We start from the raw sequence: 20,992 nt of genomic DNA, 5'->3' as shown, positions 1-20,992 counted from the left end.
ACCTTATAAAATCTATAAAATAAAGGGGATATGGATTAGATTTCCACCATTCCATGTAGCAGCTCTAAAACTCTATGATTCAAATCTCAGTTAAAGCATTTCAAGAATTAGTCTTTAACTGATATTAAAAGTGTGCATTAAAAAAAACACCTATATAATTACATAATAATCTTGTGTGCAGAAACTAACTGGAGTGAATTTTACTGTTACTCCCACTATTTTGTGGAGAAATTCTGAATTTGTTTTCAGGAATGTTAGTTACAAAAATCCTCAATCAGGACTCTACTCCTGAAATTACTAATTCAGAGAGCCCCTTTATTTTATGATCAGACGATTTTTCAGTCAGTCAACAAGGATTTATCAAGTGCTTACTATGTGCCAGGCACCATGGGAAGCATTAGAGAAACAAAGTAAGGCAAAAATGCTGCCCTTGTTTCTGCCTTGAGGGGGCTCATATTCTAACTGAAGGCGACGACATCCAAATGACTAGGAAAGGGAGGGGAGAGGGAAAGGGGGAGAGAAGGAGGGGTGGAGAGAGGGAGAGAGAGAGAGAGAGAGAGAGAGAGAGAGAGAGAGAGAGAGAGAGAGAGAGAGAGAGAGAGAGAGAGAATGAGAATAATTGGGAAGTACTTTTAGAGGAAAGGGACTATCAGTGGTTTTGGGGTGGGGGTGGGGGGACGGGAAAGGGTCAAAGGCTTTCTACAGATGGCAGAATTTGAGCTGACTCTCAAAGGAAGCCAAGGAAAGTAGGAGGCAGTGAAAAAGAAAAGCATCCCAGGCATGAGGCCTAGTTGGTGAAAAATAGAAGAGAAAAGAAATACACTGCCCTGGATGAAGAATAACAAAGAGGCCAGATTATAAAGATCACAGGGTATGTGGAGGGGAGTAAAGCATAAAAAGACTGGAAAGAAACAAAGGCAACAGGTTGTGAAGGTCTTTAAATACCCAAACAGAACATTTCACATTTGATCCTGGAGCTAACTGGGAGCCACTGGAGTTTAATGAGTGGGCAAGATCACATGGCCAGATATGTTTTAAGATCAGTTCAGCTGCTGAGTAGAGGATGGCTTGGAGGTGAGAGAATTGAGGTAGGTGACCAATTAGAAAGTGAATGCAATTGTCTAAGCATGATATTATACAAGGGCCTGTACTAAGGTGGCAGTTGTATGAAATTGAGATGTTGTAAAGGAAAAAATAAAAAGATATGACAACAGACTGAATATGTATGTGGGGTGACCTGAGGACTCCAGGATGACACCAAGGCCTGTGTGACTGGGAGAATAGTGATGTCCTTCATAGTAATGGTAAAATTGGGAATAGGGAAGAATCTGAAGGAAAAGATAATGAGTTCTATTTAGAACAGGTTAAGTTGGAGATATTTACAGAATATCCATACAAAATATACAAAAAGGAGTTGGTGATTTGGGTCTAGAGTTTGGAAGATTTATGCTAGATATGTAGATCTGGGACTCATCTACACAGAGATAATAGTTAATCCTATGAAAGGTGATGTGATCACAAAATGAGATAATGTAGAGACAACACAGGAGAAGATATAGGACAGAGCCCTGAGGGACACCCAGTTAGTATGACCTGGAAGAAGATGCAGCAAAGGAGACTGAAAAGTGGTCAGATGAGTAGGAAGACAACGAAGAAAAAGCAGCGTTGGGAAAACCTATAGAGATGAGTTTCAAGGTAAGTGGGTGGTCAACAGCATCAAGTACTGCAAAGAATTTAAGAAGGATGAGGACCAAGAAAAGGCCATTAGACCTGGCAATTAAGAGATCAATGGTAACTTTGGAGAAAGCTATCTGTAGTTGAATGATCACCAAGAAGCCAGATTGTAAAGAGTTAAGAGACTGAAAGGAAATGAAGTAGAGAGTTTGACTGAAGGTAGACATCTCAAGGAGTTTCACCACAAAAAAGGGAGAGATATAAGGGGATGGCTAGATAACCAGCAGTAATGGACCAGTGATAATCAGTAGAGAGTAGTATCACAAAAATCTAAATAAATATATTCCTTTAGGAAGAGAGGGTGATTGACAGTGTTAGGATAGAGTGGTCAAGAAAGATGACTAAGAAAAAGAGATCAGATTTGGCAATTAAGAGATCACTGACAACTTTAGAGAGCAATTTTGGTTGAATGATGAGGAGAGAGGAGAGACTGCAGAGGGTGTAAAAACAAGTGAGTCAACAGGAAATGAAAACAGTAAGGTTAGGTGGCTTTTTCAAGCAATTTAACCAAGAAGAGGAAGAGAGAAATAACAATATCTAGGGGGGATGGTAGGAGCAAATAAGTTTTTTTTTTTTTTAAGGGTGAGGGAGAAATAGGTCTATTTGTAGGTAGCATGGAAGGAGCCAATAGAAAGAAAATTAATTCAAGGGTGTATATAGCAAAGTTTGCCTTGCAAAGAAGAGAGCCATCTCTTCATGAAAGACAGGGTAGGAGATAGTGGGGAAAGATGTTTGAGTAATGTGAGAATAAAAGGAGGGAAGAAGAGGGAACAAAATTTCACTATTTTCTCCAGCTCTATTCAGCAGCATGCTATTCAGGAATGAAGGCTATGGATAGTATGAGTACTCCAAGGCTGCAGTTTGCAAAGATGGTCAGTGATAGGACAAAGAGGTGTGAAATGAAATGGAAAGGGACCTTACTAATTATACAATTTAACACTAGTTTTGCATATGAAGAAACAGCGAAACAGAAGTGAAGATGGAACCCAAGTCTTGCCTCTAAATTCAGTGCCCTTTGTACTAAATAAAATTAATTTGTTTTTTCTAATGCTACTGTTGTTTGAATCCACAATCCTTAACAATTTCATCATTTGTCACCAAGTTCTCTGGCAAACATCAGTCTAGACTCTATGAAGTATAACTTAAAATAATTTGTAACTTAGGGGAATGATTAACTAAATAATCATTTTTCACTTCTTTTGCATTCCCAAGCTTCTTTTTAACTATCAATTACTTGGCTCAGTAATTAGATAAGTCAAACCAGGAAAATTGGTCAGTTTCTCTCCTCTCATTTTCTCCACTTTACAATCTGGCTTTGGACTTCGTTATTCAAACGAAACTGCTCTTCCAAAAGTGACCCGTGGTATATTTATTTACTACATCTGATGACTTTTCCTTTCTGTTTTCTTGACCTCTCAGCAAGATTTGACAATGCTGACCATCCTCTACTTCTAGATATTCTCTTTATTCTTGGGTTTTCAAGACATGGATCTCTCAGTTACCTTCTACCTGTCGGCCTGTTTCTGATCTGTCTCCTTTGCTGGACCTCCAAGTGCAGCCACCTGACAGTTGGACTATTTTAATAGACTCCTAATTGGTCTCCTCTTCTCAAGTCTCTTCCCAATCCATCCACTACACAGCTGCCAAAATAATTTTTCCTAAAGCATATGACAATCACTTGTGCAATGAACTCCAGGACCTCACTGTTGCCTCTAGACTCAAGTACAAACTTCTCTGTTTGGCATTTTAAAGCCCATCACACCTACTTCTTTCTTCCTAGCTTTACGCTACTCCTTTCCACACAAGTCAGCCAAACTAACCTTGTAGAAATTACTCACATGTGACATTCTACCTCCCATTTCCATGCCTTTACATGGGCTATGTCTCATGGCTGGAATGCATTTCTTCTACCTCTACTCCACAGAATCGCTGTGTGTGGTTTTTGTTGTTGTTGTTGTTTTTGGCAGGGCAATGGGGGTTAAGTGACTTGCCCAGGGTCACACAGCTAGTAAGTATCAAGTGTCTGAGGTCAAATTTGAACTCAGGTACTACTGAATCCAGGGCGCCACCTAGGCGCCCCAGAATTGCTGTTTTTAAGACACAGATGAAGCATGACTTAGATGAAGGCTTTCCTGATCCTTCCCCATCCCCCTAAATCTGCTATTGTCCTCCCTATCAAACTACACTGTATTATTTATTTAAAATTTTCTTTATACTCTGTGTCTGTGTGTATGTGCATATCTCACACATGCATGCATGCACATTTGTTATCTTCTCCCCCATTAGAATATAAATTCCATAAGAGTAGAGATTGTTTCATTCTTGGTATCCCAAAAGGCCTGGAACATAGTAGGTGCTTCTACCTGACAACTGAGAATGCCTAGTTTTCTCGAAAATTCAGGTCAAGGACAAGCTCCTACATGAAGCCTGCCCTGATCCCTCTAGGTTCAGTTTCATTTTGTATCTATTTAATATATACACACATGTTATTTCACCTGATTGCATAAAAGCTCCCTAAGCAAAGGGACTATTGCTTTTTATTTTCGTCACCTCCCATTACTCAGAAAAGTGCTAAGACCATAGTATGTAATGTGTATGTGTATATATACACACACAGATATACAAACAGCAGTTGATGAGCATTATTATACAAAAGTCATTCATTTTCTATTAAGCATATCTTTCCCTCACTATCATCATTATCTTATCTTTTTGTCTATTTTACTATTTTGTCTATTCTAGACTTTTATTCTTTGGATCATGGCCCTTAGGCTTAATCTTTCTTTATTCTCTATTCCTCACAGAATGAAAATTTTTGAAGTACAATTTTGGTTCTCTTTTAAACAGCTTATTATTCCCTTGTAGAGTTTGCCCTTCTCCACTACCCCCTCTACCTCGGCGACCTTTTCCTGTTGTGTTTCACTCTGAGAAAAATACGAATTCATGCAGGGGAGAGAAAGTACAGCCTCATGGTAAGAGTCTTCCTATGTCCCTAGCTGTGAAGTTCATTACTGACATATGCCCTCCCTTTGGCCATTTTTTCCTATTGGTCTCAAAAGCTTTTCTTTAAGATATGCCTTCCCAGCCCTCTATGCATCAGTTGTTTCCAGCAGCTCTGATTTAACTATTGCTGAGGCAGAATTAGGTGAGTGGTCTCTCTCAGCACCTAATCCCTGCACATAAAACCCATCTCCCTTTACAGCTAACTCTCTTCATCCATGGAAGCATTTATTAGGAGTATCTCTTCCCACCATTGGAACAAAGTTTTTGTCTTTTTTCTCCCTTTTTTAATTCCTCCCTTTCCCTCTTTACCTGCTGTCCTGTAAGGTTTTTTTTAAAGTAATCAAGATTTTTATTGATAGTTTTGGGTTCAAATTTTTATCCCTCCTTTCTTTCCCCCTTCCCTGAGCCTGTAAGCCATCAGATATAGGTTATACACATATAATTAGGTGAAACATTACCATATTAGTTATTTTGTATAAGAAAACCTAAATAAAAGAAAAAAATGAAAGAAAGTAATAAATAGCAGCTTCAGTCTGTGTTCCATCAATATCAGTTCTTTCTTTAGAGGTGGATAGTATATTTCATCAACAATCCTTTGGGATTGTCTTGGATCATTCAATTGCTGAGAATAGTTTAAATCACAGTTCTTCATCAAACAATATTGCTGTCTCTGTGCACAAGGTTCTCTTGGTTCTGCTCCCTTCACTATACATCAGTTCATACAAGTCTTTCCAGTCCTTTCTGAAACCATTCTACTTGTCATTTCTTATAACACAATAATATTCCATCACTATCATATACCACAGCTTGTTTAGCCATTCCCCAACTGATGGGCATTCCTTTGATTTCCAATTCTTAGCCACCACAAAAAGAGCTGCTAGAAATATTTTTGTACAAATAGGTATTTTTCTTTTTGGGGATGTATTTGGGATATAAACCTAGCAGTGGTATATTGTTGGATCAAAGAGTATGCACAGTTCTATAGCCCTTTGGGCATAGGTCCAAATTCCTATCCAGAATCATTGGATCCTTTCACAACTCTACCAACAGAGGATTAGTGTCCAGTTTTCCCACATCCCCACAAACAGCCAATATTTTTTGTTTTTGATGTATTTGCCACTTTGATAGGTGTGAGGTGATACCTTAAAGTTGTTTTAATTTGCATTTATCTGAGCAACAGTGATCCAGAGCATTTGTTCATGATTATAGATAGTTTTGATTTCTTTGTCTGAAAGCTGCCTGTTCATACCCTTTAGAAATGACTTGCATTTTTATACATTTGACTCAGTTCTCTATGTAATTGAGAAATGAGGCATTTAGCAGAGATATTTGTTTCACAAATTCATTCCCAGTTTTCTGCTTCCCTTGTAATCTTGGTTATGTTAGGTGTTTTTTTTTTTTTGCAAAAACTTTAATTTTATATAATCAAAATGATTTTACATTTCATTTTATTCTCTATATCTTCTTTGGTCCTAAATTCTTCCTCTGCCTGTAAATCTGACAGATAAACAAATCGATACTCTCTTAATTTATGGTATCATCCTTTTTGTGTAAATCATGTACCCATTTTAATCTTATTTTAGTATACAGTGAGATGTTGGTCTATATCTAGTTTCTCCCATACTGTTTTCTGTTTTCCCAGCAGTTTTTGTCAAATAATGAGTTTCTGTTCCAAAAGCTTGGATCTTTAGGTTCATCATATACTAGATTACTATAGTCATTTACTATAGTGTACTTTGTACCTATTCTATTCCACTGATCCACCTCTCTATTTCTTAGCCAGTACCAGATTGTTTTGATAATTACCATTTTATAATACAGTTTGAGATCTAGTACTGCTAGATCAACTTCTTTTGTATTTTTTTTATTGATTCCCATGATATCCATGAACTTGTTTTTCCAAATGAACTGTTATTTTTTTCTAGCTCTATAAAATAGTTTTTTAATAGTTTGATTGGTATAGCACTTAATAAATTAACTTCGGTAGGATTGTCATTTTTATTATGTTGGCTCTGCCTACCCATGAGCAATTAATACTTTCCCAATTATTTAGATCTATCTTTGTGTCAAAAATGTTTTGTAAGGGACAGCTAGGTGGTGCAGTGGATAAAGTACTAGCCCTGGATTCAGGAGGACCTGAGTTCAAATTTGACCTCAAACACTTGACACTAGCTGTGCAACCTTGGGCAAGTCACTTAACCCTCATTGCTCCCCAAAAAGAAAAAAAAAACATACAAAAGAAGTGTTTTGTAGTTCTGGTCATACAGTTCCTGTGTTTGTCTTGGAAGGTAGACTTCCAATTGGTCAGTTATTTTAAATGGAATTTCTCTATCTGCTGTTGCTGGATTTTATTGGTCATATATAGAAATGTTGATGATTTATGTGTTTATTTTGTATCTTGCAACTTTGCTGAAGTTATTAATAATTTCAAGTAGCTTTTTAGTTGATTCTCTAGGATTTTCTAAGTATAACATCAATCATTTGCAAAGAGTGATAGTTTTATTTCCTCATTACCTACTTTAATTCCTTTAACTTCTTTGTCTTCTCTTATTGCTACAGCTAACATTTCTAGTACAATATTAAATAACAGAGTGATAATGGACATCCTTGCTTCACCCCTGATTGTATCAGGAAGGCTTTTAGGTTATCCCCATTACAGATATTTGCTGATGGTTTTAGATAAATAGTACTTATGATCTTAAGGTAAACTCCTTTTATTCCTATGCTCTTTAGTGTTTTTAATAGGAATGGGTACTGTATTTTGTCAAAGGCCTTTTCTGTATCTATTGAAATAATGATATGATTTCTGTTGGTTTTGTTACTAATATGGTCAATTATACTGACAGTTTTCCTAATATTGAACAAGACCTGCATTCCTGGTAAAAATCCCACCTGAACATCGTGTATGACCCTTGTGATGTATTGCTGTTATCTTTTTGTTAATATTTTATTTAAAATTTTTGCATCAATATTCACTAGCAAGATTAGTCTATAATTTTCTTTCTGTTTTGGCTCTTCCTGGTTTGGGTATCAGCACCATATTTGTCTCATTTATTTTTTCAAATAATTTATATAGTATTGGGATTAATTGTTCCCTAAATGTTTCTTAGAATTCCTTTGTAAATCCATGTGGTCCTGGGGACTTGTTCTTAGAAAGTTCATTGATGGTTTGTTCACTTCTTTTTCTAAAATTGGGTTATTTAAATTATTTTATTTCTTCTTCTGCTAATCTGGGTCATTTAGATTTTTGTAGATATTCATCCATTTCATTTAGATCGTCAAATTTATTGGCATATAATTGGGCAAAATTGTTCCTAATAATCGTCTTAATTTCTTCTTCATTGGTGGTGAATTCACCCCTTTCATTTTTGATACTAGTAATTTGGTTTTCTTTCCCTTTTTTGATCAAATTAACCAACAGCTTAATCATTTTATTGTTTTTTTTTTCATAAAATCAGCATCTAGTTTCATTTATTAATTCAATGGTTTTCTTACTTTCAATTTTATTAATCTCTCCTTTCATTTTCAAGATTTCTAATTTGGTGTTTAATTGGGGATTTTTAATTTGTTCATTTTCTAGTTTTTTTAGTTGCATGCCCAATTCATTGATCTGCTTTTTCTGTATTTTATTGATCTAAGCAGTTAGGGATATAAATTTTCCCCTAAGTACTGTTTTTTCTGCATCCTATGAATTTTGATATGTTGTCTCATCATAGTCATTTTCTTTAACGAAATCACTGATTGTTTCTATGATTTTTTCTTTGACCCACTTGTTTTTTAGGATCAGATTATTTAATTTCCAATTGAGGTTTTTTTTGGTACGGGGCAATGAGGGTTTAAGTGACTTGCCCAGGGTCACACAGCTAGTGTCAAGTGTCTGAGGCTGGATTTGAACTCAGGTCATTCTGAATACAGGGCCAGTGCTTTATCCACTGCACCACCTAGCTGCCCCCCAAATGATTTTTAGTTTCTTTTTCAATTATCCATCATTGAATGTAATTTTTATTGTATTATGATCTGAAAAGAATGTGTTTACTATTTCTGCTTTTCTGCATCTGGTTGTAAGGTTTTTATGCCCTAGCACACGGTCAATTTTTGTGTAGGTCCCATGTACTGCTAAGAAGAAGGCATATTACTTTCTATTCCCATTCTATTTTCTCCAGAGATCTATCATATCTAACTTTTCAAGAATTTTATTCATTTCCTTAATTTTTTCCTTTTTTTTTTTTTTTGGTGAGATTTATCCAGTTCTAGGAGGGGAAGGTTTTCTTCTTCTTGAGAAACTACAGGAATTATTTTCCCATTACATATAGATAAGAAGGCTAAGGAAAATAAGTTTCAGAAAAGTATACATGCTAACTCCCTGACAGCTTAAACATCTTATAAATGTTAATGCAAGAGGTAAAACCAAAAGTAGCTTAAGTTTAGACACAATTTACATCAATTAGATTTTGTGCTTTAAAAAAAAAAAATCACATGAAAGAAGAGGAATTGCCAACATAAGCCAAAACTCACCAATTAGCCTGAGTATCAATGCTACAATAGTATCTGGAGTGTATGCGATATTCGAATGTCCTTTTCTGTGCTTTATCCACTTATCCATGACAGGCCATAGTTCTTTACTACGAAATCAAGAGATAATGAAAGTATGAACCCCCTGAAATTTACCAAAGACTCTATTTTACATAGATAATAACAAGTTAAGAATTACCCTAAAATATCATTAACTACAGTTGTTTTGTAAAAGCACTCTCTTCTGAGGAAGAACTTAGCCTAAGCTAAGCTTAGTTTGGTCCCTTGTACTCTCCTCTCTAATGCTAACAAATGCCCTTCATTTACCATTAAGTTGTATTTATAAAGGTTGTCACATGGTTGTGTAAAAATTGAACTTTTGCAATTCAAATAATTTGAAATGGATATAAAATCCTCAAAGCACAATATAGTGAACTCAATGTAAAGAAGTGCTCTCCTAGTTTACTGGTTTTGTAAAGTCTGAATTTCTGTATACTAACTGCACAATAAGCAGGGGTCAACTATATTATACTCACTGGAGAAAAGCTTATTACTCATAAAGAATACTTAACAAGTCAACAGGCATTTATAAAGTGCCTATTGTTTGTCAGGCATGAGAGCATTACTACCCCAAAATTTATTTTTGCCTATGAAATAACTTCCAACTGAGAGATTATTTTATTACTTTTATTTCTATTATTTAGCAAAGCAATACCATACCTTATGATATTATCATGTGTCCAAACCCATTTCTGATGACAGCAGAGTAGATCAAGGGCAAATATATATTCCCACATGTCATCATTTAGGTCTTCACCAAATTTCTCACTTATGTGAAACTCCATTTTTGGACATAATTGTATTGTCAAAAGTAGCTGGGAGATCATCATACTAACATCTAAGGTTGAAGTCTGGGAAATGGAAAAATACAACAAAATTTAAGAGAGTTGCAGAGATAGCAAAACATATGACTTAGTCTTTAGGCTATTACTTCCAAAGTATCTAAGTAATGACCAGATGATCAATCATTTGATTAAGAGTTCCTACTTGGGGCAGCTAGGTGGCACAGTGGATAGAGCACGAGCCCTGGAGTCAGGAGTACCTGAGTTCAAATCCAGCCTCAGACACTTAACACTTACTAGCTGCGTGACCCTGGGCAAGTCACTTAACCCCAACTGCCTAAAAAACAAAACAAAAACAAAGAGTTCCTACTTTCCCTTTTCGTAAACAGAATAATTTAAAAACAGGAATTATATTCCCTTCCGCTTACTATAAAACAATCTTAGTAGAACGAAACAGTTTAATTTCTAATCCCAACTCCTACCCCCTGCTATAATGCTGACAACATTTATAGAAATCTATTGATATTTGAAAGACTTTTTTCTCCTACAAAGCAGTAGGAAGTGATTCAGAAAAGATTCTACCAAAACATGACTTCCACTCAGTGTACTCTGGCCTAAATATTTTATCTTACATAATGAGTCAGAATCATTTAATACCATTAATTTGAAAATTCTTTTTGGTTTCCTTCCACAATCAAGACTGATTCTGGTAATCTCAACACCTTATAACTAGCTGTTTTTCACCAGAAAACATTTCAAGGTAGAATGCTTTATGAAGAATGAGAACATGTGTGTTTGTAGGAAAATCATGCTTGTATTTTACACAACTTTTCTAGTTCAGTATGATCAATATATGTTATCATTATGACAAAACTCCACTGTAAGACTGCAAAAACCTGGTATAAATATGGCTGTCCACTTATACTACCAAACTAACTGATCCCTGTAAAGCAGTTTTGCTTAAAATGATGTTTTTGAAGGACCAAATAACTGGGACAGGTCTATATGGATATATAGTTTGTCGTGATCCAAGCAAAGTCTTATACCAAGACCTCCTTTGATGAACTGACCATATCCATAAGACAGTTGTCTGGGCTTTCACCAGTAACTATAGTTTTCATCAGGGCTATTAGGAAATCAGAGCAGTTAACCTGGCAAAGCTGCTTATGTTTATCCTTGTTTCTAAGGCACAATTCTATGCTAAATCTACATGAGGTGTATTTGGAACCTTAATGAGTCATGTGAGAAAATAATGGGATTTGGCAGATACTCAAAGGCTCACCTGGAGATTAATCTAAACTGATTGAATTAAGTAAGTGATTGACTTTGCTGATTAGTCTACTTCAAGTTAATTAGATTGTAACCACACCTGGCTAGCCCTTAAAAAGGTATTGTTCTTAGAAGCTAAGGACTTTGAATTCAACTGGAGACCACCTTCAAGTCCAGTGAACCAATAGATTTGGATGAGGCCTAACAATCACTTTGAAGCAGTGTGTAAGGACTGCCTCTGCTCTAGACCTATAAAAAACTGCCACACTCAGTTTGAGAGCAGTTCGTGGTTGAAGCAGGCTCATGGCGGAGGATTTGAGGAAGGACCAGACCAGGCTGGAACTCTAGGATAGATAGGCCTTTTCTTAACTCCACGTGTTCTCTTTTTTCTAATACCTAGTATGCTTTAATAAATACTTAATGCCCAAAGAATAGTGATAAAGCTTCTAATTTAAGGCGACCACACATTAATTTTTTTTTTAGTGAGGCAATTGGGGTTAAGCGACTTGCCCAGGGTCACACAGCTAGTAAGTGTTAAGTGTCTGAGGCCCACACATTAAATTTTAAATATCGCAGTCAGTTAAATGAGCAAAGCATTAAGCTGTCAGCACATTTATCAAAACAGGCTAGCGAAAGCATTTTTAGCAAGGACATGTGTTATTTTCAGAATAGGGCCACTAAATGGTTCAAGAAAACATCTAAAACCTTAATTTTATGTTCAAAGTTGCAGCTTTTAAAGGTCCCTTTCAGTTCTAAAATTTCATAATTTTATCATACTCCTCCACTAATTCCTCTTTAACATATCATTAATTGTGCAGAAGTAAATAACGACTTCTTGAAATGCCTTGCCAGCAAAGTGGAAGCTCTGGTAGGTTCCTATCAAGTTGGAAGGGTTGGAGTATTATCCTGTCATCAGAATATGTCTATTTTCTGAGAGCCAGCTTTCCCCGGAGATCAGAGTGGCTCATCATTATTAGGTTAGAGTCATCTTTTTTTTTTGTTTGTTTGTTTGTTTTGTGAGGCAATTGGGGTTGTCACTTGCCCAGGGTCACACAGTTAGTAAGTTGTCAAGTGTCTGAGGCTGGATTTGAACTCCGGGTCCTCCTGACTCCAGGGCCACCTAGCTGCCCCAGTTAGAGTCTTAATGATGAATTTTTTTGGTCCTAAAAACCAACAAAGCAAAGGAAAACACAAAATGGTGCTTAGTTGTTTTATTTGCCTCCAGTGAGAATGGCAGAATAAGAGGAAAGGAGATAGAGGGTGTTTAAGGAATAATTTTCTGATCATATAAAAACATTAATTTAGCTACTGGTTTTCTAAATGTAAGTTTCTTTTCCAAAGACCAATGCATGGGCACATTCCTGAAGGAACTCAATCATATTATTCTTGACATTCTCACAATATATGAAAATAAAAGACAAAAGGAAGTTGCAGCTAAATAAAAACATGCTCAAAGATTTTCTATGGAGGGGTAAATGAAGGAACTGGCTAAACTGTTTCACAGGATCATAAATCTAGAGCTGGAAGAGACCTTAGTTTTACTGTTTGCTACTTCCTAATTAATTACACTGGATAACATGACAGAAAAGGAAAATGACAAATGCTGGTGGAGATGTGGAAAAATGAGGACACTAATGAACTCTTGGTGGAACTGTGAACTGGTCCAAACATTCTGGAGAACAATTTGGGACTATACTCAATGGGCTATAAAACTGTGTATACCCTTTAATCCAGCAATATCACTACTAGGTCTGTATCCCAAAGATATCAAAGAAAAAGGAAAAGGACCTATATGTACAAAAATATTATAGTAGTTCTTTTTATAGTTACAAAGAACTGAAAATTGAAGGGATACACATCAATAGGGGAATGGCTGAAACAAGTTGTGGCACATGATTGTGATGGAATACTATTGTGCTATAAGAAATGACAAGCAAGGATGGTTTCAGAAAAACCTGGGAAAACTTATATGAACTGATACAAAATGTAAGCAGAATTGGGAGAACATTGTACATAGTAACAGAAATACTGTAATGATGATCAACTATGAAAGACTTAGCTATTGATCAAGGCAATGATTCAAGACAATTCCAAAGAACTTATGATGAAAAATACTCTCCAGAGAAAGAACTAGTGAACTCTGATTACATACTGGAGCATACTTTTTCACTTTATTTTTGTTGTTGTTGTTTGGGGGGTGGGGGTGGAGGGAGGGACAACATGGCTAACACAGACACAGGGTTTGCATGACTTCACATGTATAATATATATTATTGCTTGCCTTCTCAATGGGTAGGGGAGAGGTTGGTAGGAGGAATAGAATTTGGAACTCAAAATGTTTATAAACGAATGCTGGAAATAAATAAATAAATGAAAGAAAGAATGAATCAGAAACAACTAAACAGAATTACTTCAAGGACAAAATTACTTCAAGGATAAAACTGGAAGGACAACAAATGTTTGAAAAATGAAAAAGATCTAAAAAGGTTTTCATAACCACCTCTTTTTACTATCAATGATCATTATATCAACTCTAATAGATGTGCTACATGAAGAAGTAGAAATGATGTTGAGGAGTTGTTTCAGTTGTGTCTGACTCTCAGTGACATCATTTGGGGTTTTCTTGGTGAAGATACTGGAGTAGTTTATTATTTCCTTCTCCAGCTCATTTTACAGATGAGGAAACTGAGGCAAACAGGGTTAAGTGACTTGCCCAGGCTCATATATTTAGGAAGTGTCTGAGGCTGGATTTGAACTGAAGTCCTCCTGACTCCAGGTAGATATGATCTCTGTTACTATTGGGAGTACTTATACCAATAATTGGTAGTTATTCTATCTACATAGTACCAAAAATATATTAAGACAGATAACTCTAAAATATCTGTCCTAAAAAGGATGAGCAAAAGCAAGGATAGGTAGAATATAAAACTCAAGTCAGTTTGTAGTTGCTTCATAATAATTGTTTTAAAAAATACACCGTAGAAATGGTGAAATTGCTAAAATGACATTTTTAAAGTATTGGCTTAATCTGAGAACTATTTTTGTACTTTGTCATTTACTTCAGAAATCTCCTTGGGCCTCAGTTTCTTCAACTATCAAATGAAAAGGCTAATTTGGATAGTCTCTGAGATCCATTCTGGCTTTAAATCAATGACAGAGGGTGATTTATGTAATTAGATGCTCATAAAATATTAATGATTATCAACTCCTTTCTGAATTTACTTTATCTTTAGTAAATTATTCATGAAGCTATCATTTACACTGATCTTTAAATTTGTGGGGGTGGGGGTGGGGCAATGAGGGTTAAGTGATTTGCCCAAGGTCACACAGCTAGTAAGTGTCAAGAGTCTGAGGCTGGATTTGAACTCAGGTCCTCCTGAATCCAGGGCTGGTACTTTATCCACTGTGCCACCAACTTGCCCAAAAATCAATGTGGGACTTCTGAGAAACAGATCTTAGTTCTTAATCTACATTTGGGGGTGTGTGTGTGTGTGTGTGTGTGTGTGTGGCAGGGCAATGAAGGTTAAGTGACTTGCCCAGGGTCACATAGCTAGTAAATGTCAAGTGTCTGAGGCCAGATTTTGAACTCAGGTCCTCCTGAATCCAGGGCTGGTGCTTTAGCCACTGTGCCACCTAGCTTCCCTCCTTTAACTATATTCTTTTGAGACAGAAAATACTTTGTAAATAAATATTTTCCTAAGATCCACATATCAATGAATCAAAAAGCATCTATTAAATTAGTACTATGGGTCATACACTATGTTAGCTACTGGAGAAACAAAGACAAAAACGAGACAGTCTCTGACCTCAACAAGCATATATATGTTATCAGAAGAGACAAGAGATACAAAAATAAGTATAATGAGAATAGCATGGGGGTGGTGGGGAGAGGTGTTTGGGGAAGGGGAATCAGGAAAAGTTTCATGAGTGCAGTCTTGAAAGAAGGGATTTTAGGAGGTAAATGTGATGGAGCAGAGAATTTCCAGTATGAGGAATGAGCACTTTAAAAGCATACAGAAAAGACATGAACTATCATTTGTAAGGAAGAGTAAGAATGCCAAAACAAAGAATGTGAAAAGAAGATTGCTGGGTTATAAAGTTGGAGAGGTAAGATGAAGCCAAAATGAGAACTGTATGAAGAAACAGAATGAACTAGATGATTACAATTTTAGCAACTTTATCCCAAAAACACTGAAGGAAAAAGAGCAGGAAAGAGATGAACTATTGAAAAAACCAGAACCAACTTCTTGATGTTTAAAAGAACCTTTCTCTTGCTCTCATCCAGCATCTGCTCCTAAAATAATTAACTTATATATTTTATCAACAGATCCCCGTATAGCTGAGATTTCCTGACTGATTGAAGCAACTGAAGCAATATACAGGATCAAATGATTATAGATTTAAAGCTAGAAAAACTTTAAAATCATCTACTCCAACTCCTTCAATTTACAGATGAGAAAACTAAAGATGATAGAAGTTAGATGACTTGTCCATAGTCATATGCCAGGTTGTCCTAAGGACCTCTAAGTTAAAATCTGGTGATCCTTTTACTCTACGTCTGCTTCACCGAATATATTTCTAAGTGTACAAAGGTATAATTCAACAACAGTTGATCAGTAAATCATATACCTAACATACCATTAAAGAGGGAAATTTCTATCAAGAAAACAATTTAAAAGACTATAATTGTTTTCTGAATTTGTCCTGAATATGACACCAAGTGCTATAACTGTATCTTAATGATAAAAGTATCTCTGAGCCAATTAATTAAAATCATGCAATAATAAAAACGTAAAGACCAACAATAATATTGGACAGGGGAGATGATTAATCTGACAAGTTCAAATACCAATATGAAAAACAAAGACACCAAAACTGTGAGCTGTGAGTCTATAAACAAACTAACAAGGAAAAAAAAAGATAACATTGATGTGTCATTAGAGGTGTCAATAGGCAATCATAATTTCAGGAGACTTATGTGAAAACCAGGTTTATAACAGGAGAAATTAACATGCATGTGGAACCCAAAGAGTCCACAGGCCTTATAGAAGTTTAAATATTTATGACAGGACAACAAAAGGAGAAACCAGGAAGAGGCATGCAATGGGAGGGGAAAGGTAGGGAAAGGCCAGGAGAAAGGTGATGGCAAAAGCTGTATTATTTTTCCCTTGGGAACCACTAGAGCATCAAGATGGGAGGGACCCCAGCTGCACAAGCATTTTCCCAGCCTAGCACAGACTGGCTGGTGCCTTTCTTGCCTCCCAAGGACACACAGGAGATCCAGCTTGGGATGCAAACAACAAATTATGCCAGGTGGCTGGGGAGGGGTTGTCGCTTCCTGAATGCTCTGGCCCAAGTGCTTCTGGAAAATTTGGCAACTCAAAAAGACAAGTTGAGGAAGCATCTTAGCAGAAGCAAGCTCTGGAACTAAAGAGTGTAGTAAAAACACAGCATACCTTTTCCCAATTGAGATATGTAATCAAACAGTTCAGAACCTCTCCTTTAGCACGTTCCCGGACAACCAGCTGCACTGCTTTATTAATCACTCCTTGGAAGGTAAATATATCATGCCATATGTTTGCAATAAACAAAGTTAATTTATCAGACTCTGGAAAATCTAAAGGGGAGACACAAAAAGGACAAAAAACCCTTATAACTTTTCAACTATACAACATACAGTGGCAAATAAAATTATTTGAAGGACAATGTGCTTTAAAAATCTGTCTGCGGGGGCAGCTAGGTGGTGCAGTGGCTAAAGCACCAGCCCTGGATTCAGGAGTTCCTGAGTTCAAATCCGGCCTCAGACACTTGACACTCACTAGCTGTGTGACCCTGGGCAAGTCACTTAACTCTCATCCCCCCCCCTCCCCCGCCAAAATCTGTCTGCAAGTAGATCTAGTGCACACACAGGGGAAGTATGAGTGAAAAGTAATTAAACTAGGGCACTTAATGTACTGTAGTGTTACTGATTCAATTATCTTCACCTTGAAACTAGGAGACTTCTCCCTCTTTCTCTCTCTCTCTATATATACACTCACAAAAACCAAATGATTTCTTAAGAGTTTCAGTACATTAGGATCAAACAATGCCATTTTAAGATGTATGTAAAATAAAACGATTTAGCAATGGCTAAAGTAGAAGCAAAAATCTGAGAAAGGTTTTTTTTTTAAAAAGTCTAATTTTGGGGCAGCTAGGTGGCGCAGTGGATAAAGCACCGGCCCTGGATTCAGGAGTTCCTGAGTTCAAATCAGGCCTCAGACACTTGACACTTACTAGCTGTGTGACCCTGGGCAAGTCACTTAACCCCCATTGCCCCGCAAAAAAAGGTCTAATTTTTGTTAGGTCATAAAATAAGAAGCTCATCATAACTTCTATTTTTAAAAGAAATTTCTTCTACGGACATTGGGAAGTCTATGGTTATTTTCTTGATTTCTCATGAGTTATTCATAGACTAGGGATAGGCCTTTTGGAATCATCCAGTGCAACCCTGTCATTTTAGAGATAAAGGAACTTAGATGACTTGCCCACAGTCACTAAGCAGCTGAGAGGGGATTTGAATACAAGCTTTATATCTTAAAATTAGCACTATTTCCTGCAACATCATGAAATGGCGAGAACCACCTTTCAAAGAACATTTTTTGTTCTAATATGTCTCGTAGAAAAGGGGCTACCTTTCCCTTCAAAAATATGATTCAGATCCTAAAAAAGATGAAAAATAATTTTTCACAATAATAAAGGGTACCAATACCTCATGAACCAATGCACTTCCCTACCAATGCAGGGTGAAAATAATACAAAAGATTATGTATTTATAAAATCATTTATATTTGGATTTAGATGGATCAAATGGAAAAATTCACCTTCCTAATTATTTTTATTTAAAACAAATAATTAGCTTGTCTTTCATAAGCATATATGTAGACAATCAAGGGGACATGCCAGTGGTAGAATGGCATCCTGGGATGAAAATTTTGCCATAAATAATTAAGATAAAAGAGTTAATAATAATTCATTTGTTTTTTAAAGGCTGAACCCAGCAATTTCCAAACTGGGTTCTCTTATAATCAAATTACATACTGAAATTCACAAAACAAATTTAAATTTACCTTAATGTTGAAAAATGTCATGAGAGCACTTTTAGAAAGGGCAAAAGAAAAAAAAATAACAAGCAAAAGGGTATGATAATTCCAGAAAAGATGAGTTTCAGCAGTCTAAGAATGAAGAGGTAATATATGCAAGGATTCTTTATAAACTCACACAAAACAAACAGAAAGAGTCTTGAGATGGGCATCTTACATTGCCATCTATAGCTATAACATTCAGATATCTATTTTAATTCACAATGGCAGTCAGAAGCAGTTGAACACGGCAGCTTCATTCAAAGGGCTATTACAATCATGGAGAAATGATTTATTTTCACCTGAATTTATACTGGCCCTAGAGATTGCTTTGAGACATGAAGGAGATAAATCTTGATTTAAAAATATATATATGGAAAAAATACCCAAACCCTACATTCATATGGTTATAGTTAGTTAACAAAAAGCTTAGACACTTTACTGCAGATGATATAATCAGGCTATCTTTAATAATCTGTTAAGTGATAAGACAGTTATGGATAGAACAGATGTCAAGCAATCATTGGTGAAAAAATAATTCAAGGCCAGCCCTCATGTTAATCATTTCTTTTCTTCAGCGCATAGGCATTTCTAACCTCTAATCTAAAATCTTCATTTTATTAAATTACATGATCATATATTTAGAGCTGAAAGAAACTTCAGAGGCCATCTTGTTCAGTTTTATACATGAGGAAAACTGAGTTCTGGAAAAATTAACTGTTTATGTGCTACTCTCTTGATGAGTGATAAAGCATTTCTACTTGTCCTATTTCAAAATGGAGTTCATTATCTTAGGTCAAGCACAATGTTTCCTAAATGTACTGACAAAAGAAAGCCAAACCAATAGACACAAGTGGTGAATAAAGTTCATCTAAATATAAACTGTGCGACTGTGGTATGCATTTAAATCATGGGCGTATTTGCTAGGTAGAAAAACTGGACACTGAGAATAATTTTATGCCCTTTCAAAAATATACAACATGAAAGATATACATAAATTATACAAATGTTTTTTCCTAAAATAAAGTAAAAAGTAAAGTTCAAATGTAAGGAAAACTACCCATTTCCCACCAGCTGCTCCACTTTTGGACATCTCTGGACCTCTTCATTCTGCTCTCCTTCCCCAGGAAACTCAATACTGGGTAACATTATCCTGCAAAATGGAAATCTGCCTGTTTCCCCACATCTCATCAGTGCCCTCTGCTTCTCTGACTGGATCCTTGGATTGAAGGGCAGGGCCATGGGCTCCAGGGCCTTTTTTAGAGAGGGTGCTCAGCATAGTTTTCTCCACATTTCCCACCAGTTACACTACTGCTTTTGGATTTCATAGGAACTCTCTCTTTTGTCCCCCTGGGTTAGGTCCCTCCCACTTACCCATAGCTTTTCAGCTTCTTTTGTGTGTTATCTTTTCCATTATACAGTAAGCTCCTTGAAGGTAGGGAATGATTTTCTTTTTATTTGTATTTGTATCACTAGCACTTAAGACAGCTCTTGGGAACATAGCAGGTTCTTAATAGATGTTCATTGACTGACTGAGAGCATATTTTCAAGACAGTTGTTATAGTGTATCAACATACCTTCCTTAATTAAGTCATAGCAAAAGATTCGGGCTCTTTCCAAGTCTCCCAGTTGCCGACATATTCCAACATACACTCTGCAGAGTGCATGAATATAAGTGTGGTCCAAAGATGTCTTGTGAATTTTCAGTTCAGAGAGAATAGCATGAAGCAAAGGCTGTGCTAAGTGCTGTATCAAAAATGTAAAAGCAATTTATTACTTGGATTTACATTCAATAAATATAAGAACAATTAATAAGAAAAAATTAAACACAAAATCTCTTACAAGTAAATGAAATATCAGTATATGTGTGAGTAGCAGTTGAGAGAACCAAGCCAACTCAATTTTTATCACTAACATTTTGTATACCTTCTTGAACTAAGTTTTGTTTTCCTGAGTTAAAGTTTAGTTTTCCTGTCTATCACGTCACTTCAAAAAAGTCATCGATACCTCTAACTGTTCTGTAGAAAGCAAATGGATGTTACCAATCAGCATCCCCAAGACTGGAAAGTCTCAGTCCTTACCACCAATAAGAAACAGGATGACTCAATCCTACTCCTGTTCTACTTTTTATCAACTATGTAACTATATCCTATTCCATTTTTTGTCTACTGTATAATGCCTGTTCTATTTTTGTACTATCCTTGTGATGTTTTTGCTAGGGGTCTTTGTGCCTACCAAGGAGGCCCTGGACCAGATTTGTTTCACAACTGCATGTCTTGCCAATCAATTTTATTGTTTGGACTTTGTTTCCTCAGTTATACTACCTATGGGATACTGGGAAAAATCACTTCAATTTTCTACCCCTATGATTGCAATGTTCTCCCTCCTCAACTCTGCCTCTTGATTTCTTTGTTTGTTTGTTTTTCTTCCCCAAGACTAAACTCAATTCCTAACTTTTTCAAAGAGGGTGAGGAGAGAGAACCTCCCTTTCACCTCCATTGCTATTTCTATTGC

General features: G+C 36.2%; 1 protein-coding gene across 3 annotated transcripts in view; it reads right to left on the bottom strand.

Moving 5' to 3' along the window:
- ICE1 (interactor of little elongation complex ELL subunit 1) overlaps positions 1-20,992 on the bottom strand; it is an 84,845-nt gene that overhangs the window by 6,668 nt on the left and 57,185 nt on the right. For all 3 annotated transcript variants that reach the window (XM_043969155.1, XM_043969169.1, XM_043969161.1), the window contains 4 exons: positions 20,056-20,224; positions 16,817-16,977; positions 9,970-10,160; positions 9,253-9,359 (listed from right to left, as the gene is read on the bottom strand). In XM_043969155.1, coding sequence (XP_043825090.1) covers positions 9,253-9,359; positions 9,970-10,160; positions 16,817-16,977; positions 20,056-20,224 — 628 coding nt within the window. The remainder of the gene's footprint in view (positions 1-9,252; positions 9,360-9,969; positions 10,161-16,816; positions 16,978-20,055; positions 20,225-20,992) is intronic.

This window comes from Dromiciops gliroides, chromosome 1 (assembly GCF_019393635.1).
Source record: "Dromiciops gliroides isolate mDroGli1 chromosome 1, mDroGli1.pri, whole genome shotgun sequence".
Lineage (NCBI taxonomy): Eukaryota > Metazoa > Chordata > Mammalia > Microbiotheria > Microbiotheriidae > Dromiciops > Dromiciops gliroides.
The sequence above is the reverse complement of the archived record's forward strand: the minus strand, read 5'-3'. Positions and strand labels throughout refer to the sequence as shown.